This window comes from Lithobates pipiens, unplaced genomic scaffold (assembly GCF_037356315.1).
Source record: "Lithobates pipiens isolate NorthernLeopardFrog02 unplaced genomic scaffold, aLitPip1_a1.2 Scaffold_16, whole genome shotgun sequence".
Classification (NCBI taxonomy): Eukaryota; Metazoa; Chordata; class Amphibia; order Anura; family Ranidae; genus Lithobates; species Lithobates pipiens.
The window spans coordinates 460,224,013-460,250,099 of NW_027507748.1; the positions used below are offsets into that span (position 1 = coordinate 460,224,013).

At 44.3% G+C, this 26,087-nt stretch overlaps 1 protein-coding gene across 1 annotated transcript in view; it reads right to left on the reverse strand.

Annotated features, from left to right (window-relative positions):
* ARHGEF7 (Rho guanine nucleotide exchange factor 7) overlaps nucleotides 1–26,087 on the reverse strand; it is a 217,660-nt gene that overhangs the window by 141,766 nt on the left and 49,807 nt on the right. The window contains 2 exon segments of the mRNA XM_077482884.1: nucleotides 6,958–7,159; nucleotides 17,315–17,448. Of these exon segments, the coding sequence (XP_077339010.1) occupies nucleotides 6,958–7,159; nucleotides 17,315–17,448 (336 nt within the window).

A 26,087-nucleotide genomic window follows, 5' to 3' on the forward strand; every position in this document is an offset into this window, starting at 1 on the left:
TATATTTCTGGTAAGAGATGTGATTACGTGTGGGGATGGCACCTCTTTGAGCACTTTCGGGTTGTGTCGTTTATTTGGGCACCAGTCACTTGGATTTTCACTTTTAGATTGGACTTCTTTTTGGACTGATTTTTATGAATTTTCTTATAAATGTTAATATATTTGCATGTATTGTGATTAATGTTACATATTGATTCACGTCATTGGATTACTTAAGTTCACTAAAACCACTGACCATTGATTTTGTGGATAAGGGATGCACACTTGTTTTAATATTTTTTTTAAAGAACTCTGCTTAAGTCACAATCCTCAGATAAACGAGATTGCATCAAACACTGAATTATCAGGCAAAGACTTCTTTTAGGGAAATCTACAAGCACAAACAAAATGTTAGAAAGCATCAGAATTCTATTCTAGCTGCTCTGTAATAAACAATTTTAGAACATAGGAGGAAAGAACAGTATAACGAGATGCTTTGTGGAAGAATGGGCTTGAACCTATACGTTTTATGGATTAGACTTTGAACTGTAATTTACAGAGCCAAGAAAAATGTATTTACAAATAATGGGATTTTTGACTTACCGTAAAATCCATTTCTCTGAGTTCACTGACAGACACAGCTCTCCATTATTCAGAACTATAGGGTTATTTTGCCCCCTACAGGAGTAGGACACTAGGCAAAAAAAGACTTGGCTACACCTATAGGCAGTCCTAGGTGATATACAGCCCCTTTCTACTATAGGCCTTCAGTTTAGTAACAAGCAGTGTCAGAAGCATCAAAACTCCTTAGAGGGGTGGTTGCTGTGTCTGTCAATGAAATCAGAGAAATGGATTTTACAGCAAGTCAAAAATCTATTTTCTCTTTCGTTCATAGACAGACACAGCGCTCCATTATTCAGAACCATAGGGACGTCCTAAAGCAGTGCCAAACATGAGGGGTGCCAAACATGAGGGGTGGGACAATGAAAAATCTTAAGGCTAACACAAGAGCCAACCAGGTAACGGGAGCTCAACACATAAACAAAATGGAGCCCAACATGAATACCCCTTCAAGAGGGAATAATCCCTCTAAACAGCAGCCTGCAACACCTTGCAGCCAAAAGAAGCATCCTCAGATGCCAGCACAGCCACATTGTAGAATTTTGTGTAAGTGTACACCGACGACCAAGTGGTCGCCTTGCAAACCAGCGCAGCCGATGCCTGATGATGAAAGGCCCAAGAAGCAATAAGCAGCCAAGTTGAATGCGCCATAACAGGGAAAGGAGGAACCCAACCCCTGATAGAATAGACAAGAGTCATTGTCTGTCTGAGCTATCTAGAAGGGTTGCAATAGAAGTAGACAGCCCTTTTTTGGCCCGTCTGTGATTACAGCGAGTTTGATCTCCAAAAAAGCCCCGTGACTGCCAAATACACGCAAATCGCCCAAACACATCCTGGGCATGTAAGATAAATCCCTTAGGACATTTTGACCTGGGACACAGGGAATGCAATACATCCTTAATGAAAAGGAATCAGAGAAAGGAACCGTAGACAAGGGCAAAGAACCACTTCATCTTTGTGGATCACCAGGTAAGTATATCTTGGTAACGCTTACAGTTCCAAACACTGCGAGCAGAGGTGATAGCAACCAAAAAAGCCACCTTCTGGAAAGGAGTAAGCAGAAGAACCTCCCAAATATTTTCAAAGGAAGGCTCCTGTAGAACCGAACGCATCAAGAGTAGATCCATGGAGGTAGAAGTGACCACACTGGTGGAGGCAGAGATGTCGAACCCCTTGATTAATAGTATGCACCAGAGAGTGCGAGACCAGGGGACATAGAAGAAAACCACCAAGGCCAACACCTGGCCCTTGATGGTACTCAAGGCCAAGTTCTGCTCAACCCCTCCGTGAAGGTTGAAATCCGAGCCCGTGAGAAAGAACAAGGGTAAATGGCAAGCGGCACACACCAGGATATGTATGCTATCCATGTCCGGTGGTAAATCTTCCTAGCCTTCAGCAGCGTCATAACTTAAGCACCTGGCTCATAACAGCCAGGCCTTCAAAAATCAGTATGGAAGATTGGCCCTTGGGACAGTAGAACCTCCCGAGAGGCAGTCACCAAGGGACGTCAGCAACCAAGCGCACTAGGTCGGCGTACCAAGACCGACAAGACCATCCGGGCCTACTAGAATAACCGGAATCCCTACGGCCTCGATCCTGCGCAAAAGTCGCGGCAGAATCTTGAGAGGAGAGGCGCAGATCTGACTATACCGGCCCCACTGGGCTACCAAAGCATCTGCAGTGTCCACCAGAAGAGCCCGTGACCTTGCCAGAAACCTCAGTACCATTCCATTAAGCCAGGACGCCAACAGGTATACCTCAGGAGTGCCCTATCGGGCACTTTATGCTAGAATCTCACTTGAAAGGAGCTTGAATGGAACTGCCTCAAAACGGTAGATACCATCAGGTCCAACACCCACATGCAGGACTGCAGGGAGGCCCACTCGTGAGAAAACAGTACTTGAAACGCAGCATGCAATTTCTGGAGTTTGTCCAGAGGAAGAAACACTCTGGCCAGAGATGAAACCAAAGTCAGGCCCAGATAATTCAGTTTTCTGGAAGGAGCCGGAGCAGTTAGTATAGATCAGTATTTCTCAACTCCAGTCCTCAAGGCGCCCCAACAGGTCATGTTTTCAGGCCCTCCATTATTTTACACAGGTGATTTGATCAGTTTCACTGCCTTAGTAATTACCACAGCTGTTTCATCTGAGGGGAATCCTGAAAACATGACCTGTTGGGGCACCTTGAGGACTGGAGTTGAGAAACACCGGTAGAGCTAAACTGTGGTATAAATGATCTGCTTACCAGATGGAGATGACTACCAGAGCAGTCTTGCCGAGCGCAGGGATTTAACGTTTTCCCCAAAACCTAGGTGGTAATTGGAACTTCCAAGCAATGATTCTTAGTGTCAACAGCTAGTGCATGATGTTATGCTCGCAGTCCAGAAGAGAAAGTACTTGCTTAGTGCAGGATCACACACCCCCACATGCTGTTAAATGGCTCCAAAAATCACAGCTATACCCAAATTTTTTAGATGAAACAAAGGACACCTATTAGCAAAAATATGTAGGCAGCATGCCTACATATTTTTGCTAATAGGTGTCCCTTGTTTCATCACCTAGGTTTTGGGGAAATTGTTAAATCCCTGCACTGGACGAGACTGCTGTGGCAGTCATCAACATCTGGTAAGCAGATCATTATACCACTGTGGGTGTGCGGAATCAGATGCACTACATATATTATGTGATAATTACAATATTTAATTAGCGTATAACACGCACCTTTTTCCCCTTAAAATCAGGGGAAAATCGTGGGTGCGTGTTATACGCTTCTCTGCCTATCTCGGCGGCGTTCGGCTATTTTCGGCTGCACTCCGCCATTCTAGCCTATTTTTGGGCGCACTCGGCCGTTCTCGCCTATTTTCGGCCGCACTTGACTGTTCTCGGTGGCTTTCGGAAAGCCGAAAGCCACCGAGAATGGCCGAGTGCAGCCAAAAATAGCCGAAAATAGCTGAAAGCTGCCAAGAATGGCCGAGAGCTACCGAGCGCCGCCAAGATACACAGGACATCCACTCTGTATCTTGGCGGCCCCATTTTTAAACGGCAAGCCAGCAAAGACACTGACAAGGCTGCAAATGACTGACAAGGCTGCAAATGACTGACAAGGCTGCAATGCAAGGCTGAAAATGACTGATAAGGCTGCAATGCAAGGCTGCAAATGACTGACAAGGCTGTAATGCAAGGCTGCAAATGACTGACAAGGCTGCAATGCAAGGCTGCATTGATGGGCATTTAAATGCAAGTTTTTTTTCCCTTAAACTTCCCTCCTAAAAGTTTTTTTCTTTTAAATTCCCTCCTAAACGTAGGGTGCTAATTATACAGGCGTGTGTTATATGCCGATAACTATGGTACATTGTTGCTTCATCCCTTATTTTCCATGGATGGACTCTAAAATAGACACTTATGGATTCTCTTCTTGTGTGATGGGACTCTGCTTTAATTTTTTTCACTTTTCTTTTTCACCCAGAATTCTTAAATTTTTTGATCAATAATATTTTAGCGCTGCATCCATTGTTTATACATCTTATTTAGAGGTCGACCGATATGGGTTTTTCTCTGGCCGATGCCGATATTTAGAAATCGTAGCAGCCGATGGCCGATATATAATGCTGATTTTTTTTGGGACGATATGTTAGGCCGATTTTTAATTCCCCCCCCTCATCTCATAAAATCTAACAGACCCCTTTCACACTGGGTCATTTTTCAGGTGCTTTTGGGCTAAAAATAGCACCTGTAAAGTGCCTGCAAAATGTCTCCCCTGCAGTCTGTGTGAAAGCCTGAGTGCTTTCACACTGAGGTGATGCGCTGGCAGGACGTTAAAAAAAGTCCTGCAAGCAGCACGTTTGGAGAGGTGTACACCGTTCCTCCACCACTCCTGCCCATTGAAATGAATGGGCACTACTGCTGAAGCGCATGCAATGCGATTTGGCAGCGGCGCTTCACGGGCGTATTTAACCTCTTCCTCGGCCGCTAGCTGGGTTATAAGTGCCCCGCTAGCAGCCGATTAGCGCAGCTAAAATGACGGTAAAGCACTGCTAAAACTAACAGCGTTTTACCATCAACACCTGCCCGCTCCAGTGTGAAAGCAGCCTTAAAGAGGAGGGCCGTTTAAAAAAAATAATAATAATTAAAAGTCAGCAGCTGCAAACACTGCAGCTGCTGACTTAATAAGCACACTTACCTGTCCAGGGCGCCCGCGATGTCGGCCGCCCGAGGCCGACCCATCCCTCGGCTCTCGGGTCCCGGCGCCGCCATTCTTTCTAAGGGAAACAGGCAGTGGAGCCTTGCAGCTTCACTGCCCGTTTCCTACTGCGCATGCTCGAGTCGCGCAGCGCTTTGTGAATGGGACGCGCTGTGTTCTGGGACACACAGTTCCCAGAACACAGCGCAACCCATTACCCAGAAGACAACTTGACGAGGAGAGAAGAGAGAAGATCTCCGCGGAGGAGGAAGAGGCAGATTTGGATTATGTGCCTAGCAACAGGCATTTCTGGTAAGTAAAAAAAAAAATTTTTCTTCATTTTTTTTTTTTTTAGATTTTTTTCTAATTTTTAATGTATTTTTTTTTTCAGGGTGGCCCTCCACTTTAAGTAATAAGTGATACAGCAAATTTCTTACATTTAAACATTTATTAAACAAAACAAACCATCAATCAGTTCACTTGTATGTATAATTTAGATTAAAAAAATAATTTATATATATATATATATATATATATATATATATATATATATTAAATACACAAAAACAGGTAATCAAAACTTTTGGACAAAAAAAATGGGCTAACTTTACTGTTTGGTTTTTTTAAATCAGTGTCTGTTTTCCAAAAAAATTGCATTTGAAAGACCTCTACGCAAATTTTGTGTGACATAAAATATTGCAACAACCACTATTTTATTTCCTAGGGTCTCTGCTAAAAAAATATATATCATTTTTGGGGGGTTCTAAGTGATTTTCTAGCATAAAATACAGGATTTTTACTTGTAAGCAACAAGTGTCAGAAAAGATTTAGTCTTTAAATGGTTAAACTGAGAACTCTACAGAACTAAGTTCATTCAGAAGTGTAAACATTGTATCTCTTTGCTCTTTTCTTGGCAGACTGCCCAGTGAGGAAACAAGTCCTTCACTCAGGCAGCTTGCATTGACTTCTATTACAGAAGTCATTTGCAAGTCGAACTGAAGATACATCGGCCTTTTCATCAGCACAATCGGCTGATGCCGATTAATTAAAAAACGCCAAATATCGGCCGATATATCAGTGACCTCTAATCTTATTTGAAGTTGGTGTACTGGACTTTTTTTGATGCTGGCTGCTTTGTTTGTCACAATCACTCATCTGTTTTTTGTGACATTTTTGGATTTTAATTTTCACTGGTTCTAACGCAGCGTTAGCCTTAGGGCTTTTTTTTGTCTTTTACTAAAATAGTGGAGGGCTGCCGCAGGGGGCGCGGATCTGTGGATGCTTGGCCAACCATCCAGCAGGTGCCCAGGTGTACCCCCCTATAGTGACAACCCTGCAGCAGGTGGGGGGGGGGGTGGACAGAGTGTCTGAAGCACCTAAGCCAGAGGCCTGGGCCTCACCCAGGAAGGGGGGGGGAGTGATGTGGAGAACCCCAGAGGGACCGACCACCCCAGGGTGTACCTGCGCCCCACACCACTCCAGGGCAGGAGAGGAGGGGGGTCCCTTGCTTACTGCTCCAGTGTGTGCACGGGTAACGCTCCCAGACAGATCCTCACCACCGAAGTGTCGGCCACGAGGGACGGTGTAACTCAGGCCACGATGTGGTCGTATGAGACCTCGTGAAATGTTTAACTTGCAGGGTCAGCCCCCGTCCAGTGGGGCTACGTCACGGCCGACCTAGCGCATAGCTTCAGTCTGCACACGCTCGCTGGCCAGACTGGGGAGACCACTGGATCTTAGTGTCCAGCCTGTCGCCCAGTCAGCCAGTTGATTATAGATCTCACAGGAAAAAAATCCGAGAGAAAAAAAAAAAAGTAGCTTAAAAAAGCAAAAACAAAAAAATTGTCAGGACCAGAGATCTCAGCAGGGAACTAGGTCCTTACTCTTGACTAGGCTGAAAAAAAAAACTGAAGGCCTATAGCAGAGAGGGGAGTGTATATCACCTAGGACTGCCCATAGGCGTAGCTAAGTCTTTTTTCTGCCTAGTGTCCTACTACTGTAGGAGGCGATATAACCCTTTGGTTCTGAATAATAGAGCGCTGTGTCTGTCAATGAATGAAAGAGAAATTTCAATTTATTTTCACTTAATCACAATTCTCTTAATGTGACACTCTATTAAACACATGACCACCGTTAAGGGTGACCCCACCTACAATCAAAAATACAGGATACACCTACCAGAGGACTTGATTTCTCTGACATAGTTGCTTGGGAACCATCCTGTTTTGCCACTGTATGTTCCCTCCCACCAGCCGCCTTCTTCTAGCCGTGTAACTTGAATTATGTCTCCCTTACAGAATGACAGCTCATCTTCGTTGGTCTGTTGAAAATTAAACTTTGCTCTCACCACTATGTGATGGTTGCTATTATCGGTCATGTCCTGAAAAAGACAAAGGCATAGAAAGTGGATGGAACCAAGAAATACAACTTCTAAAGCATGAAGCTAAAAATATGCAAATTATCAGTTTACTAGCATTGTAGCACCAAAGCAGCAACCAAAACATATAAAAATTTGCCAGCCGCAATCACCTTAAAGTTAACTTGTGCAACTCCCGTACCCACCCTTCATACAAAGCTGCTGTGCCTCCAGATCTCCGCTCTGTGAACCTAAGTAAGGGAGAAAAAGCTAAGTGGCTGAGCTGAGGGGAGCAGTGATGTGATTTGGGGGGTAGAACTGGAAGGGGCTGTGAGGTTAAGAGTGAGCAGAGCTTCGAAGAATCTAATGTAAAGGGGAGGGCAGATCTGTGGGGGGATGTGTTGGGAAGGGGCAAAGCTGCAGGGGGCTCTATAATGATGGACGCAAAGCTGCAGGGGGCTGTGAGGTGAAGGGGAGGTGGTAGAGCAGAGCTGCAGGAGACTGTGATGTGATGTTGATGTGAGAGGTGGGGGAAAGATCTGTAGTAAGCTGTGATGTGGATGAGGGAGTGAGGCAGAGCTGCAGTGGGTTGTTATGTGATGGGGAAAGAGCTGCAGTGGGCTGCGATATATATGGGGGGGGGAGCAGAGCTGCAGTGGTCTGTGATGTGAAGGAGGGGCAGAGCTGCAGTGGGCTGTGATGTGAAGGAGGAGCAGAGCTGCAGTGGGCTGTGATGTGAAGGAGGAGCAGAGCTGCAGTGGGCTGTGATGTGAAGGAGGAGCAGAGCTGTAGTGGGCTGTGATGTGAAGGAGGAGCAGAGCTGTAGTGGGCTGTGATGTGAAGGAGGGGCAGAGCTGCAGTGGGCTGTGATGTGAAGGAGGGGCAGAGCTGCAGTGGGCTGTGATGTGAAGGAGGGGCAGAGCTGCAGTGGGCTGTGATGTGAAGGAGGGGCAGAGCTGCAGTGGGCTGTGATGTGAAGGAGGAGCAGAGCTGCAGTGGGCTGTGACGTGAAGGAGGGGCAGAGCTGCAGTGGGCTGTGATGTGAAGGAGGGGGCAGAGCTGCAGTGGGCTGTGAGGTGTGAAGATAGCTGCAGTGGGCTGTGATTTGGATGGGGGGGTGAGGGGGCAGAGCTGCAGTGGGCTGTGATGTATATGGGGAGCAGAGCTGCAGTGGGCTGTGATGTATATGGGGAGCAGAGCTGCAGTGGGCTGTGATGTGAAGGAGGGGCAGAGCTGCAGTGGGCTGTGATGTGAAGGAGGGGCAGAGCTGCAGTGGGCTGTGATGTGAAGGAGGGGCAGAGCTGCAGTGGGCTGTGATGTGAAGGAGGGGCAGAGCTGCAGTGGGCTGTGATGTATATGGGGAGCAGAGCTGCAGTGGGCTGTGATGTGAAGGAGGGGCAGAGCTGCAGTGGGCTGTGATGTGAAGGAGGGGCAGAGCTGCAGTGGGCTGTGAGGTGTGAAGATAGCTGCAGTGGGCTGTGATTTGGATGGGGGGGGTGAGGGGGCAGAGCTGCAGTGGGCTGTGATGTATATGGGGAGCAGAGCTGCAGTGGGCTGTGATGTATATGGGGAGCAGAGCTGCAGTGGGCTGTGATTTGAAGGAGGGGGCAGAGCTGCAGTGGGCTGTGAGGTGTGAAGATAGCTGCAGTGGGCTGTGATGTATATGGGGAGCAGAGCTGCAGTGGGCTGTGATGTATATGGGGAGCAGAGCTGCAGTGGGCTGTGATGTGAAGGAGGGGCAGAGCTGCAGTGGGCTGTGATGTGAAGGAGGGGCAGAGCTGCAGTGGGCTGTGATGTATATGGGGAGCAGAGCTGCAGTGGGCTGTGATGTGAAGGAGGGGCAGAGCTGCAGTGGGCTGTGATGTGAAGGAGGGGCAGAGCTGCAGTGGGCTGTGATGTGAAGGAGGGGCAGAGCTGCAGTGGGCTGTGATGTGAAGGAGGGGCAGAGCTGCAGTGGGCTGTGATGTGAAGGAGGAGCAGAGCTGCAGTGGGCTGTGACGTGAAGGAGGGGCAGAGCTGCAGTGGGCTGTGATGTGAAGGAGGGGGCAGAGCTGCAGTGGGCTGTGAGGTGTGAAGATAGCTGCAGTGGGCTGTGATTTGGATGGGGGGGTGAGGGGGCAGAGCTGCAGTGGGCTGTGATGTATATGGGGAGCAGAGCTGCAGTGGGCTGTGATGTATATGGGGAGCAGAGCTGCAGTGGGCTGTGATTTGAAGGAGGGGGCAGAGCTGCAGTGGGCTGTGAGGTGTGAAGATAGCTGCAGTGGGCTGTGATGTATATGGGGAGCAGAGCTGCAGTGGGCTGTGATGTATATGGGGAGCAGAGCTGCAGTGGGCTGTGATGTGAAGGAGGGGCAGAGCTGCAGTGGGCTGTGATGTGAAGGAGGGGCAGAGCTGCAGTGGGCTGTGATGTGAAGGAGGGGCAGAGCTGCAGTGGGCTGTGATGTATATGGGGAGCAGAGCTGCAGTGGGCTGTGATGTGAAGGAGGGGCAGAGCTGCAGTGGGCTGTGATGTGAAGGAGGGGCAGAGCTGCAGTGGGCTGTGATGTGAAGGAGGGGCAGAGCTGCAGTGGGCTGTGAGGTGTGAAGATAGCTGCAGTGGGCTGTGATTTGGATGGGGGGGTGAGGGGGCAGAGCTGCAGTGGGCTGTGATGTATATGGGGAGCAGAGCTGCAGTGGGCTGTGATGTATTTGGGGAGCAGAGCTGCAGTGGGCTGTGATGTATTTGGGGAGCAGAGCTGCAGTGGGCTGTGATGTATATGGGGAGCAGAGCTGCAGTGGGCTGTGATGTGGATTGGGGCAGAGCTGCAGTGGGCTGTGATGTGATGGGATTTGTATCCCTGCTGAAAAAAAATAAAAATAAAAATAAAATAAAAACACCATTACTGATTGGACCTCCGTGAATCCACATCACAGCCCACTGCAGCTCTGCCCCCCATCCACACCACAGCCCACTGCAGCTCTGCCCCCCATCCACACCACAGCCCACTGCAGCTCTGCTCCCCATTCAATACTCCTGCACTTCACTATGTGCTCTGAGGTGGTCCCTGGCTCTTGCGCACTCATTACCTTTTAAAATGTAAAAACAGTCACCACCATCATTTTAAAAATCTAACTTCTAGCTCTCTAAGAACATCATATTTACCAACATTACATGTACCCTATGCTGTGAATAAGATATTCTTAGAGGATTCAATAAAGACCTGGCTACATTGGCTTTACAGATGGCGTTGGCTGCACTTCTCTCAAATCTGTAAATTAAGCCGATAAAAATCAGATTCAAGTGGGCCAAAATGAAAAAGGAATATCTCAGCAGGATCAATCAGCATGTAGATGTGTTGTCGACAACAGCTTATATGTAGCTATTCAAAAAAAAAAAATAGTCCTGTATTTTATTAGGCTCGGTTACAAAGCAAAATTTTGCTAACCAGCTGCAAAACCAAGAAAGGCTTATAGGCTTCTGACTAAACGGCTCCTACTGTGTTTAATTTGAGCGATTGGCAAAAAAAATAATACACAGAACACACACATTACCAAGTGCACTCAAATAAAGCTGATTATTTCACTTATAAAAAATGTTTTATATGCTACAGAATGTGAATTGTTAGCAGGCATATACAATGCTGTGAAAATTATTTGCTCCCTTTCTGATTTTTTATTTTTTTTTTGCATAATTCTCACACTTAAAAGATTCAGATCAAACACAAAGATTACCCGAGTAAATCCAAGATGCAGTTTTTAATTATTTCATTTATTAAGGGAAAAAAAAAAAAAAGAAGCCGTTTAAACCTGCCTGGCCCTATGTGAAAAAGTAATGGCCCCCTCCCATACTATATCATGAATGAACTGATTAACCACAATTTTTTGGAAAGCGGAGTTAAATTTCACTTTCCATACCCAGGCCAGATTTACTGCCAGACCTGTTGAATCAAGAAATCACATAAATAGAAGCTGTCTGACAAAATGGAGCACACTAACAGATCACAAAAAGCCACACATGCCACAATCTTAAAAAAACAAAAAAACAAAAAACAAAATCAACAGATAAAAAACAAAGTTATGTTCATGTATCGGTCAAGGAAGGGTTTCAAAGCCATTTCTAAGGAACTCCAATGAACCACAGGGAGAGCCATTATCCACAAATGGAGATAACTTGGAGCAGTGGTGAACCTTCCCAGGAGTGGTCGGTCTACAAAAATTACTCCAAGAGCATGATTATGACTCATCCAGGAGATCATAAAAGAACCCAGATCATCTAAATAACTGCAGGCCTCACTTGCCTCAGGTAAGATCAGTGTTTGTGATTCAACAATAAGAAAGAGACTGGGCAAAAATGGCATCCATGGGAAAGTTCCAAGGCCAAAGTCACTGCTGACCAAAAAGAACACAAAGGCTCATCTCACATTTACCAAAAAACATCTTGATTATCCCCAAGACTTATAGGCAAATATTCTGTGGACTGATGACTCAAAAAGTAGACTTTTTGGAAGGTGTGCGTCCCGTTACATCTGGCATAAAACTAAAAACAGCATTTCATAACAAGATCATACCCACAGCCAGACATGGTGGTGGTAGTGTGATGGTTTGGGGCTGCATTGCAGCTTCAGGACCTGGATGACTTACAATAATTGATGGAACCATGAATTCTGAGCTCTACCACAAAATCCTAAAGGAGAATGTCCGGACATCAATTTGTGACCTCAAGCTCAAGTGCACTTGGGTTATGCAACAAGACAATGATCAGAAACACAACAAGCAAGTCCACCTCCAAATGGTTTCAAAGCAAAAATGTAGAAGATTTAAGCCTGGACTTAAATACAATTAAGATGCCATATCAGGCCGTTCATGCTAGAAAACCCTCCAATGTGGCTAAATTAAAACAATTCTGCAAAGAAGAGTGGGCCAAAATTGCTCCACAGCAATTGTGAAAGACTCATTGCCAGTTATCGCAAGCACTTGATTGCAGTTGTTGCCGCCAAGGGTGGCACAACCAGTTATTAGGTTTAGGGGGCAATTACTTTTGCACATAACGCCAGGCAGGTTTGGACAGCTTTTTTGCCTTAATAAATGCATCCATCTTTTAAAAACGGAATATTGTATTTACTCTGGTTATCTTTGTGAAATATTAAAATTAGTTTTATGATCCGACTCATTTAAGTGTGACAAATATGCAAAAAAAAAAAAAAAAAGAGAAAAATCAGAAAGGGGGCAAATACTTTCACAGCACAGTATGGTCTATCACATTATTGCTTATCTACAAAAAAGTGACCACATTAAGCTACTCAACCGCAGATGTAATCTCCAAGTGCGAGTTTGCATCCGATATGACAAAGATTTTTTTACATAAACAGCTATTAGCTGTTAAATGCCTATTTCACACTGGCGTATAATAGCGTACAACCGTGCGAGGGTAATGCACAGGTGTTTTGTGCATCCTTGTGCAGGCAGTCCCATTTATACGAGTTGGGGTGCAGCAGCTGTTCGGATAAAAACAGCTGCTTCCAACATGACACCTGCAAGCACATATTCTTGAGTGGGGAAACACGACCCTCCCATGGACGTACACTATAGCATATCCATCTGAATGAGGGCAGATTCTGTACTCTGTAAAATGCATTTGATAAACGTAATAATTGAATGTGTTAATAAACACACAACTGTATGACACTATAAGCTAATAATTCGAAGACCCATAAATGACTCCATCTAGGATAAAAATAAAAAAAAACACACACAATTGAACGCTTTAGGAATATCTATCTATGCTTATAAGATTAAAAACTGGAAATTCAAGTCTCTGCAGCTACCAAAAAAAATTAAAAAAAAAAACAGTGATGGGAAAAATTTATGTGCAAAATTCATGCAAGCATTTAAACATGCACAGGGCAGGCAAATAGATATATACTTCAAACAAAAACATGGGACTTTTCATTAGATAGAATTATTGATCAGTGGGTGACAGACTCACCTTAATTTCAGGTTTGTATTTTACTACCTTATTAGCATATAGTACAAAGAAGGAAACAGTAGTTGGTGCAATAGTATACTGCTGTCCCTTTAATTATATAAGAAAATAGCCAGCACTTTATTTGTATCAAAACCAGGACAGTGAGAACTAATTTTGCAGATTGCCATTACTAAAAAAACACTAGTTTGTTTTAAAGAGTAACTCCACTTTTGTTAAGATAAAAATATTCCCCTCTCGTGATCTATTTCCATTGTTGGGATTTTAACAAACATTGTTGCAGATGCCTGCCTTGTTATTCTGAAGTAATAACGGTTTGTCTGTGTCCATGTGAAGATCAAATCTATTGGGAGTGGTTTTATAATTATCAATCAGCTGCTGCACCTGCAGGGCTCTAAAGAGGAAAACTGCAGGGTCTGTCTCCCTTTAGACGCGATTTCCCTTTGGGAGAATCTCGCCAAAAATCACATTATTGTTGCAAGGGATGCTCAAAAACTGACTTGTATCTTTAGTGCAGACTTCTGGGAAAATCAGTTGGCCAACCACACAAGCCTTCATGTAAATATTGCATTTTACAGAAAATGACAACATTACAGATTGAAAAGGAAAGATCATTTTTAATAACATTCCATTACAACAGGACCTGTGTCCCAATTGTATACGTTTACCAAGCAGCTTTGCTACTCTAGGACAGGGAGTGTGTTGGGACAACATAAAACACCCCCCTCTTCTCTCCAGAAAAGGGGGAGATATTTTGTAGTCCATGCAGATAGCATGTCAAACAGTTATAATAAAACACTTTCAAGGATATATTTAAAGCCCAAAAGGGAAGCAAATGAGAGAAAATTTGTTTCAGTTTACACGTTCAGTTACTATGCAATACCAAGTCTGACTGATTACTTAGCTCCTCCTTTTCAGACATTAACTCCTCCTCATTCACTTTCCTTCCACTAATAATTCCTTCAAAACTTTAAATATTTTTTGCAATAAGCTACTGTTACAAAAAGATGGATCCATTAAATACATTTCCATGTGATATGAATATAGAGCTAAATTCATTCCTGTAGTTCTTTTTCCTAATTGTTGGGCTTTTTTGGGATCAGACAAGTAGCTCACCAACTGAACTAGTACAGTGCCTTGAAAAAGTATTCATAACCCTGAAATTTTCCACATTGTTGTGTTACAACCAAAAATGTAAAAGCATTTTATTGGGCTTTTATGTGACCAAAGTGGCACATAAATTGTGAAGTGGAAGGAAAATTAGAAATGATTTTCAACACTGTTTACAAATAAATATGTGAAAAGTGTGACGTGCATTTGTATTCAGCTCCCCTGAGTCAATACTTTGTAGAACCACCTTTTGCTGCAGTTACAGCTGAAAGTCTTTTTGGGTATGTCTCTACAAACTTTGCACATCTAGAGAGTGACATTTTTGCCTATTTTTTTTTTTTCAAAATATCTAAAGCTCTGTCAGATTGGATGGAGATCGTCTGAATTGTCAATTTTTGCCACAGATTTTCAAGTGGATTTAAGTCTGGACTTCGACTGGGCAATTCTAACACATGAATATGATTTGATTTAAACCATTCCACTGTAGCTCTGGCGGTATGTTTAGGGTCATTGTCCTGCTGGAAGGTAGACTCTCCTTGTCCGGCCTGTCAGTTTAGGTGGACGGCCATGTTTTGGTAGGTTTGCAGTTGTGCCATGCTCTTTCCATTTTGGACTGAACAGTGCTTTGCAAGATGTTCAAAGCTTGGGATATTTTGTTTATAACTTAATCCTACTTTAAACTAAAGATTAAATTACACACAGGTGGACTGTATTTACTAATTAGGTGACTTCTGAAGCCATTTGGGTCTGCTAGATTTTAGTTAGGGGTATCAGCGTAAAGGGGGCTGAATACAAATGCACGCCACACTTTTCACATGTTTGTAAAAAAAAAAAAAAAAAAAAAAAATTAAAACAATTTATAATTTTCCTTCCACTTCGCAATTATGTGCCACTTTGTGTTGGTCTATCACATAAAATCCTGATAAAATACATTTACGTTTTTAGTTGTAACATTACAAAATGTGGAAAATTTCAAGGGGGTATGTATATTTTTTCAAGGCATTGTATTTGTGCCCACTTTCGGTGTGGAGGAGATGGAGTAGTGTTATTGCAACCATCTTTTAAAGGCAAGGGATGCTTATAGGACCTACTGTAGAGTAGAGGAGACAAGGTGGTGCTATTACATATATCCACCTAAAGGGGGAAAGGTACAGTAAGGACCGGTGGTAACCTGGTCCCATTTTTTCAATTGACCCAGAAGATTGTGGTGCGCAGATCTATTCAAACTCCTAGCAGACAAGCCTTGGCCTTTCCTAAATCAACCAGACTTGTTGGCAAAAAACTTTTTCAAGGGACTGTATGTACACTGCTAAGTAAGTATGTAGCATTAAAGTGGTTGTAAACTCTCCCCCACAACTTTGTCCAATGTTAATCAGCATAAAAAATCGTAATGAACACTGCTTGTAGATATCTCCTTATTTGATTAGTATTGTTGTAATCCTTTTTGTTCTTTAGAATGAAGTCACTGAGCATGCCCAGATCTCCCCTGATTTATGGCACACTCTGTATGTGCTTATCTATCTTATCAGGACTTCCTACAGCACACTACTGAACTCCCAGGAGGCTGCAGAATCATTCAGAGCATCCTCCTACACACCATGTGACATGACATGCAGTGTAAACTTGGCCATTACTGCAGTCTTATCAGCTGAAGCTGATAATACTGACAAAGGCAAACATTAGACATCGGCAGAAGTAAATACTATGTAATAAAACAAGTCAGCTATGAATAGGGAAGCAAGGTTGCCATAGAAATGTTGGATTGAGAAGGAGGTTTGGTTAACAGTACAGGAAGTGCTCAATGTAAGGGCGGAAATACACTTAACTAAAGTTTCTTTAAACAGTAATATGCGATTTAGGCTGGATTACAGTGGCTATAGTCTGATAATTACTTATTATAATGGACTAAATGAAAAGAAGCATCAGAGTGGGAGAGTTTACTTCCTCTTTAAGAGTGGGGAAGTGTTAAAGGAAACATGGCCATGTTTATTGGCTTGAATAGAAACATTAGCCAAGTACTGACAATCTCAGGTTAAGACGTATCATGTTGGATGCAGAGTAGAGGACACATCTTTAGTTTGCACATTGAAGGTATGTGTCTATAAGTAACCGAATGGGGAAGATGCAGTGGATTTTTGCATCCTCCACCAAGTAGGAACAGCAAACAAGCAGCCAACAGTATGGTATTGAATAACTTGTTACTATTATGTCTAATAGTGGACAAGATATAAAAACTGTGGGAAAGAAATGGAAGTTTCCGTAGGACAAAGTAAGAACATTCTCATTTGCCATTAAAGATCTAAACCTAGGGTTAGGTGAAAATACTGACAACCTACGAAAAACAAAAGACTGGGAAATTATTTATTTTACATCAACCAGAAAGCAATTTATGTTCCATGGAATGCTGGAAAAGAGCTAAAAAGTTAACAAGATTATATGTAGTGGTGCAGTAATACAAAGAAATTATGTTTATGCTGGAGTGTGGCCTTGTGGAAATCAAAACAAACTGAAATTATGGCATCCATTAATGAGTTATTAAATAAGCATTAAATGGGGCATAACTGCAAATGTATACAATTTCCAAAAGAGATTGATATGTCTATAATCATGGCATTGCAGAGAAACTTGGGAATCTAGATTTTTAGAAAGAACTTTGTAAACAGTTTCTCTAATAGTAATACATAAAAGGGCAAGTGGCTTATTTGAAGTTGTAGAATGAACTGATTTACCATAAAAGGGAATATGTAATAACACGTTACTTCCTACTGGAATGACAACATAGTATACTTGGTATTAAAAACCACTATGAACTTTATTGATGTTCCTTTTTGGAAGGAAGATTCAGACTGAAAAGGAATTTGTTCCTTTTTCCACAGAGTTGTTAAGAAATATACCTAGCTGCTTGTGTGGTATTTAAGTAAAACAGAGTGGCCTTTGTTTTGATGGTGGTAATCTGCCCAGTTAGTGCTTGCAGCAAGTTTTGTATGACCCGTTTTGATGCAAATAAAATATTGGATATTTTCAAATATAAATCGGAGGACAGCAAAAGTACTATTGCACTTACTGCCATTTCTTTATATACCAAACATACATAAACAATTACTTACCAGGCTTCGATATTGACCCTGCAATAGTTTTGATGATGAGCGGCTTACAAATGACTGTGACCCAAGGGAATCAAAGGACTTTATCCGATGTGAAGACGGACGGGCACACACAGAATCACTTCCCAAGCCAATATCTAGAAACCACACAATGCGTTTACGGTTAAATTAAAAACTCAAACACAAAAGTTAACTCTTCAACATTATGGAACTGAAAGTTTCTGAAGTAAAAAAGAGTGAAATAGAAGTAAGGTATAGTAAAGGAATAGGTCAACTCAAAAAAGTCAAAAGTTAAAATTAAACTTGTTATGAGAGGAACATCTAGGCCAGTGATTCTCAATCAGGGTTCCGTGGAACCCTAGGGTTCCTCCAGAGGTTGCTAGGGGTTCCTTCAGCATTGGGCAATTTCTGCCTCACAGAAAAGTTCCCACTGACACCATTGATCTTTTTAGCTATCTGTAAGGAGATAATTCTTCCCAATGAGCACAAGTGTAAGGACCATTTTTCCCACTGACCATCACACTAATGTATCATGAGTTGTAGATTTCTATTTTTTAGCAGAGGTTCCCTGAGACTGGAGAACTATGTCAAGGGTTCCTCTGTGTTGAAAAGGTTGAAAAAGGCTGATCTAGGCTGTCACTGCAGACCATCTCCTAAAAATGCTTACCAACTAGCTGCCATGCCCCTTGTTTTAAAACACCGCTTCACTCACTTAGAAAAATAGGCAGCAACCCCGAATACATAATCTGCATACTCCTAGCAAGTCAAATTTTGAAACACGGGGGGGCAGCATTACAGCCATATAACAAGCATGTTCAGAAACTGACAGCCTACATATTTCCCTCATGAAAGTTTTCCTTTAAAAAAGGAACCTGTTGATAAAATTATATGCTGTCATTTGCCACTTGCCATGTATCCAGCTGTCCCTCAAATATGTCCAATCTGTCCAATTACAATGAGCCACCGACCCAAAATGAGTGTGCAAATGCAATTGGGAACCCTGCTCATAAAACTTTAGATAAACAGGGGCGTGGCTACCGCGCGTTGGTGGATGGCCGCATAGAAGGAGAGCTCCGCTCCAGCGACGGGAACCCTGCAGCCTTAGAAGCCCCCTGAGCCGGCAAAACGACGGACAACCACTCCGGTAGGTCCTCCCACCCTCCGGAGATGCCGCCGAAACGGAAGGGACCCGCACAGCCTAGAAAACTGCCGGACTTCTTCCCGCCGGCGGCCCGCGAATCGTGCCAAGATGGCGCCGGCGGCGGCCTGCACTCTTCCCCTGGATCCTCTTCAGCCTCCTCCGGGAGCCCAGCACCCAGCTTGGATCGGGGGAGAAGGTCGCCGGGGACATCAACACCGCTGAGCAGCAGCCCTGCGAAGTCTAGGCCAAGACTGTCAGATGCAGCTCTTCAGGTTAGTGCGGAACATAGCTCCTCTGCTGACACCAGAGAACTCCCTGAGTGTATCTCTGCTTTCCCTGCCACCAACCAGCCTGTCTCTGAAGCAACCCTTAAAGACATGCTTGTCTCCCTGCGTGCATCTCTACACACAGACTTTATGCAGTGCGTCAGCGACTTCAAAGCTGAAGTGAGTGAGCTTGCTGGGAGAGTAGATCATGTTGAACGTAAAATGGGGGACTTTGCCGCAGCTCACAATACCTTAGTGGATGCTCATAACGATCAAGCTGAGGACATTGCGTGGCTCAAGTCCAAAATGGCGGACCTGGAGGACAGATCCAGGCGCAACAACGTCAAACTGCGGGGTATATCTGAGACTGTCCTCCCTACCCAGCTCGCCCAACATGTCCAGGATCTCATGAAAACGCTGTTGCCTTCTCTATCTGATCAAGAACTGATTATCGACCGCATTCATCGTCTCCCTAAGCCTACACACTTGCCGGACAACATCCCGCGGGATGTTCTAATGCGGGTCCACTTTTTCCATGTGAAAGAGCAGCTGCTGTCAGCGTTCCGGAGGGAAAATCAGCTTCCAGATAGATTCTCCCACATTCAGATGTATGCAGACCTCTCTCAATTTACCATGCAGAGGCGTAAAACACTTCTGCCTGTTACTAAGGCTCTTCGGAACCACGGAATCCCCTACCGGTGGGGATATCCCCTGAAGCTGCTGATCACCCACGAGGGTAAGTCCTCTGTGGTTACTACCCTCCAAGAAGGGCTGGATCTGCTACGCATCCTGGAAATTCTCCCCGAGGAACAAACGGCACCTCTGGCCGCATCCCTACCTTCAAAGATGGATGCTCAAGGAGACTGGCAGACAGTACAGCGGAGGAGAAAAAAGAAAAGTAAAAAAAGAGTGCCCTGAAGCGAACTGCTGCTACACTCCTATCGACTGACGTTCCTAGTCGCTGGACGCACTTTGGTGCTCACCCTTGTTACACCCCACATCAATGGGCATTCGTAATGCCTTCAGACCTCCTTGGAGGTCGTTTTTTTTACCATTTCCTGCTTTAAACTTTGGTTCCTATTTTTTTCTGTTTTTGTTGCTGCTGTGTTACAGCTCTGTTCTGGTCTGTCTGTGTCCGAACTGCTTGACAGCATTTTGGTCCTTTTTTCTCCTGCACCTCGGTGGACTCAGAACCTCGGAGGATGCTGGTACTTACCTTAAAGGGAATCCCATCCTGTCTGCTCTGCAATTGACTGCCATACCTAATGTCGCTTAATTTTGTATCCTTTAACGTTCACGGCCTAAACCATCCGGTCAAACGGAATTCTGTATGGCGGGAGGCCTTGGATCTGGGGGCAGATGTGCTTTGTATTCAGGAGACTCACTTCTTGCATTCGGCTGCACCCAGGTTCCAGCATAAGAACTTCCCTCACATCTTTCAGGCCTCCGCCTCAGAAAAAAAGAGGGGGGTAGCTATTGCTATAAAAGACACAGTGGCCTTTTCTTTATCTGAAGTACTGATGGACCCTGAAGGGAGATATTTAATTCTGCTTGCTGAATTGAATAATAAGGCGTATACTATTGTAAATCTTTATGCTCCTAATGTACATCAGTTACGGTTTTTAAATAGGCTTTTTCGTAAGATTAATCGCTGTCGTAGGGGGTCGTTGGTTGTCTGTGGCGATTTTAACATGACGGTCGACTACACACTGGACACTACGTCCAGATCCCACCGACCCTTGCCGGGACTCCAACACCTCTTAGCTGCTGAAGATTTATATGACGCTTGGAGATGCCAACATGCGAGTGAGAAGGACTTTACGTTTCATTCCGCTAGACACAACACCTACTCCAGGATCGACTTAATTCTGGTAGACAGGCTGTTGTTGCAGGCGGTGTCCTCCTCCACCATCCACGATATTTCGTGGTCGGATCACGCACCTGTTTCTGTTGCTGTGGTGGAGGGGCACGCTCCACGCTCGGCCTATGTCTGGAGAGCAAATTCACAGTTGTTCCAGAACTCCTCGCATGTTGCTGCTATCTCCAAGCACCTGTCTGAATTTTTTGAGCTCAATGCCGGTTCAGTGTGTAGCCCTACTACGCTTTGGTGTGCCCATAAGGCCTTCATAAGGGGTATTATGCTCCAAATTTGTTCAAGAGAAAAGAAACTTAGGAATCAGCAACTGGACTCAATCTTGCAGGACATTAGGGCTTTAGAATCTTCCAACAAGCTTACACCGGATCTCAACATGGCCCATAAGCTCACTCAGCTCCGTGTTGACCTCCGACGTCTACTGCTTGCTAAGTATGATAAATGTGTGTATTTCCTCAAGCTGTCGCACTACTCCTCTAGCAATCGGGCTGGCAAGTACTTAGCCAATAGAGTGAGGGCAGCTAGGATCAGGACCAAGATCCCTTTTATCCATCACCCCGTGACTAAAGATAAGAAAATAAATCCTCAAGAAATAGCGGACGCTTTCGCCGATTATTATTCCTCCCTATACAATTTGCATTTAGATACAGACACCCCTCAACCTACGGATGATGGCATCCGATCCTTCTTAGCAAGTGTTAATCTCCCCTCCCTTACTACTGATCAATTAGAACTTCTTAACCAGCCTATCTCGCCGGCAGAAATAGGGAAATGCATTAGGTCCCTCCCCCTGGGTAAGTCTCCGGGGCCAGATGGCCTAACGAATGATTTCTACCGTACATTCTCTGACCTACTTGCCCCGCGACTCTCGGGGGTCTATGCGGAGGCATTCGACTCTGCGTCTTTCCCCCCTGAGATGCTTGGGGCCTACGTGGTCACTATTCCCAAGCCAGGCAAGGACCCGACTACCCCATCCAATTTTAGGCCCATATCCTTACTAAATACAGACGTTAAGATATATGCCAAAGTTCTTGCCCAGAGACTTCTTCCCCTCATCCCCTTGTTGATCCATCCGGACCAGACGGGCTTTACACCGGGCCGGCAGGCATCGGATGCCACCAGGAGGGTTGTTGGGATTATCCAATACGCACGGACCTCTCGGACGCCTTCTCTGCTCCTCTCATTGGATGCGGAGAAGGCGTTCGACAGGATCCATTGGGGCTATATGAAACAGGTCCTGCAGAAGTTTGGCCTTGGGGGGCCGATCCTCTCAGCCATTCTCGCCCTTTATTCCACCCCCTCAGCGAGGGTCTTCACCTCTAATATGTTGTCGTCCCCTTTTCCTATATCGAACGGTACCAGGCAAGGGTGCCCCCTCTCCCCTACAATTTTTAATCTTTTGATTGAGCCACTAGCTGAAAAAATTAGATCCCATCCTCAGATCGCAGGCATACCCATGCACGAAGGCCCCCATAAAATTAACTTATTTGCAGACGATATTATCCTTTTCCTGACCCTCCCCTCCTCTTCTTTACCACAAGCTCACCAAGTACTTCAGGAATTTAGCTTGATTTCCTACTATAAGATAAATTTTTCAAAATCAATCATTTTAGACCTAAGCACTAACCCATCCCTCTTCACTGATTTGAGGACCGCACTTCCATACACTTGGAGCGACTCCACTATCCCCTATCTGGGACTTCAACTTTCCAAATCAGCTCAGGACTTAGCAGAAGCCAACTTTCCTCCACTTATAGATAAACTATCCAAAGAGGCGAGCAGACTAGCTAAAACTGAACTTTCATGGTCAGGACGCCTGGCATCTTTTAAGATGCTGATGCTCCCTCAAATTTTATACGTATTTAGAGCGCTACCAGTCCCCCCCTCCGGGAAACACTTTTCCGGACTGAATTCCCTACTGCACAAATATATTTGGTGTTCCAAGAAACCGCGATGCTCGAAGATGCTGCTGACAAAACATAGGCTGGCGGGAGGTATGGGTATGGTGGACCTTAGAGATTATTATCTGGCTTCCAGGCTTGTCCAATTGAAACATTGGTTCAACCCTACCCAGGAGCCAAGGTGGTGTAGTATTGAAAGAGCCCTCTGCCCTACTCGGGATCTGGGGCTCTTCCTTCTTGCAGACTCCGTTAAACAGTGGTCCCTCTGTAGACTTCCCGATACTCTCCGAGCCTCTTTGCAAGCTTGGAGAGAACTCCTTCAGTCCACCCCACAGGATATCAAACTAGCTAGCCTCCCTATCCCGTTGCGGGCTCTAGACTTTATCATCCCCAATCTCACGGTAAGGGAATGGGCCGCGGGGGGAATACGGAGGCTACAAGATCTTTTTCAGGGACCCGAGCTGATTCCATTCCAATCCCTACAAGTACGTTTTTATCTGAAACCTTCTGATGCCTACAAATACTGCCAAATTTCTCATTTACTGAAGGATAGTAAGACCACTCATGTAGTACTAGCAGACTCTCTTTGGAATTTTTATGCTGCCACTCCTACCCTGCCTAAAGGAATATCTCTATTCTATAATTTCTTCCAACACAAGCTTACCTTTGTTAAGTCACGTCCCTACCTGCGCTGGGAGGAGGACTTGGGGAAAGCCTTTACAGAGACACAATGGTGCCATGCATTTAGAGCAAACTATGCAGCCTCCAAGTGTGTTGGACACTGGGAGATAGCCCAAAAAATAGCTTTGCGGTGGTATCTTACGCCATATAGGATTTCAAAGTTTGGCCTGGCTGAGTCCTCCCCCCTGTGCTGGCGAAATTGTGGAGAGGTAGGTACCCTCTTCCATGTGTTTTGGTCCTGCAAGCACCTTACCAGTTTCTGGAACGCCATATTTCGCGGTATATCCAGCATCACCGGTTTCCTCTCCACCCCCGAGCCAGGGTTGGCAATTCTCAACCTTGGCATTGAAAAATACCCACCTAATTTCAGAGTGGTGATATCCCATATTTTTCTGGTGGCCAGAACACTGATAGCTAGATACTGGAAAAATAATCAAGCACCTAATGCCTCAGAGGTATGGGCCACTACTAATCTGCACTACACGTATGAGTCAACCCTAGCCCTCAGGCTTGGAAAAAAGTTAAAGTTTGATAATAATTGGCAAATGTGGGAAACATGGCGTAGGAAAACTCCAGATGTGTGCCCATGACCGTTGACCAATTACTCCTAGTAGGATGCGGAGTCTACACGGGACCATTCTTGTGCCTACTTAGTATCAACCTTGAGCGTATGACAGACCAATTTCTGACAGTTTCACTTTCTTTCCTTTCCTTTCTCCTTTCTTTCCCTCCCTTTCTTTCACATGTTAAGCTTAGTTTTATTCTTAGTTTGATCACCCATTGTCTCACCCACCTCCCCACTATTCTATGTCCTCCCCCCTGCCATTTCACTACTCTAATTCAGCGTGCTGGAGTGCTTTCAGGGTGGAGGGAGGTTAGGGTCTGATATAATAGTTGGGGGGATGTGGAGATTTCTTTATGATTACTTTGCAATTATTTTGTGATGACTTTGCGACAATCTTGTGAGTATGTTGTGATTATTTGGTGGTCATTTCCTGATTTCTTTGTGATTTGTATCTTGATTATACTGTGAAATTCTTCTAATAAAAATTATTTACAAAAAAAAAAAAAAAAAACTTTAGATAAACAGAGTGACAGCCAGGAAATTTGTATTTTTAAGAAAAAGGGAGAACACAGCTTGCAAATTTTTCTCAGCATAGGTTTCTTCATGCCAAAATGTTTTTCCTCTTCTGAATAAAGTAGTGAAAAGCGTGAATTTCATGGATTTTTACTGCTGTAAAAGCACAGCTTTCCCCTCACTTCCTGTCACTGGGACAACAGGCCAGGAGAGGAAATATCTTCAAGTATAGTGAAAATTCAGACAACTTTTAGAATATCTTAAAAAATGAAATCTACTGACAGTCTCCAAAACACCCAATTGGGTGGCTACCATCTATAATAAGATTACTGTAATGCCGCGTACACACGACTGTTTTTTTAGTCGGAATAAACTCTGACGGTTTTTCCGACGGAGTTCCAATCAATCGGTCTGGCCTACACAAGATCACACCAAATTCCGACCGCTAAGAACGCGGTTACATACACCACATACGACAGGACTAGAAAAAAGGTAGTTCAATAGCCATTAGCCAATAGCTTCCGTCTCATAGTTGAAACTGAGCATGCGTGAGTTTTTGCGTGTCGGAATTGCATACACACGATCGAAATTTCCGATAGAAACTTTTTCCATCTGAATAATTGAGAACCTCCTCTCAATCTTTTTCTGGAGCAAATTCGGCAAGCAAAATTCCGATGGAGCATACACACGGTTGATTTTATCTTTTATCAGTCTTTTGCTGGCCGAAATTCCGTGTACGCGGCATTAGAGACCTCCTATTAAAAAGGATTAGTACAAGATTAATAAAATATTTCTTAATTGCATACAGTGTTCACTTTAACGCTTTCCGTCCTCTATAAAAAACAAAAAACTAAAAGTTTTGTTTATAGACATTAATGTGAAGCAAATGAACCAAAAATAAATGTTTTTGTCATACTGCACGTTGGTATAGAAAAGGAAGGGTTAAATGGAAGTGCGTAAATAGATATAGGCAATTATGTCTGGTGATGAACAGGATGTCCGTTTTCCACCACTACCCTGACTTGCATACTCATTGTTCATTAGTGCTGGTTAAAAAATGCTGCTTGAAAAGGAAGCAGCTGGAAGACAATTCAGGAGCCACAAGCATATTAAATGTGGAGAAGAAAAAAAAAAGCAAAAACAGCCCCATTACAAACATTGTACCTATAAGAAAAAAAATAAAAAATTGTTCATAATTAAAGCAGACGCTAAAAGCACACAGCCAGGCTTCCTAGACATGTCTGTAATGCAGATGCTCATACATAATCGCTAAACACACACTCAGGTTTATCAGTCAGAATGACTTAAAGTGGTTTTTAAGGCTCAAAGATTTTTACCTTCATGCATTTTATGAAGGTAAGCCTGTGACATCCTTATCAGGCTCCCAGATCGAACAGGAGAGCCCAGTAAATGAGGCGGCAGGAAGGGGGTGGGACCCCCTTCCATCGCCTAAAAAGGTAATCCAACGGCTTACGATTACTTTTATATTAAAAGGAAATCGCTGGCCCTAAAAAATAATGATCTCTTGATCATTGCTGCAGCTGCTCTAAAAGTGTAGAACGTATGATGTGAATCTTAAAGTGGTGTTGCCACCAAAAAAATAAATAAATAAAATAATTGGAAAAAATGTATTATTTTTACTCACCTCTAAATGCCTGTTGCTAGGGGGTCCCTCGCAGTCTGCCTCCTTCAGTGCCCGGGCTGGTGATATCACTTCCCCTCGGCGCCGCACAGTCATCTGGGACCTGTCACGTGTCCCAGATGACTATGAGGCGTATCACGACGTGCAGCGCCGCTCGCGCATGCGCAGTGGGTGCCTGGCTGTGAAGCCACAAC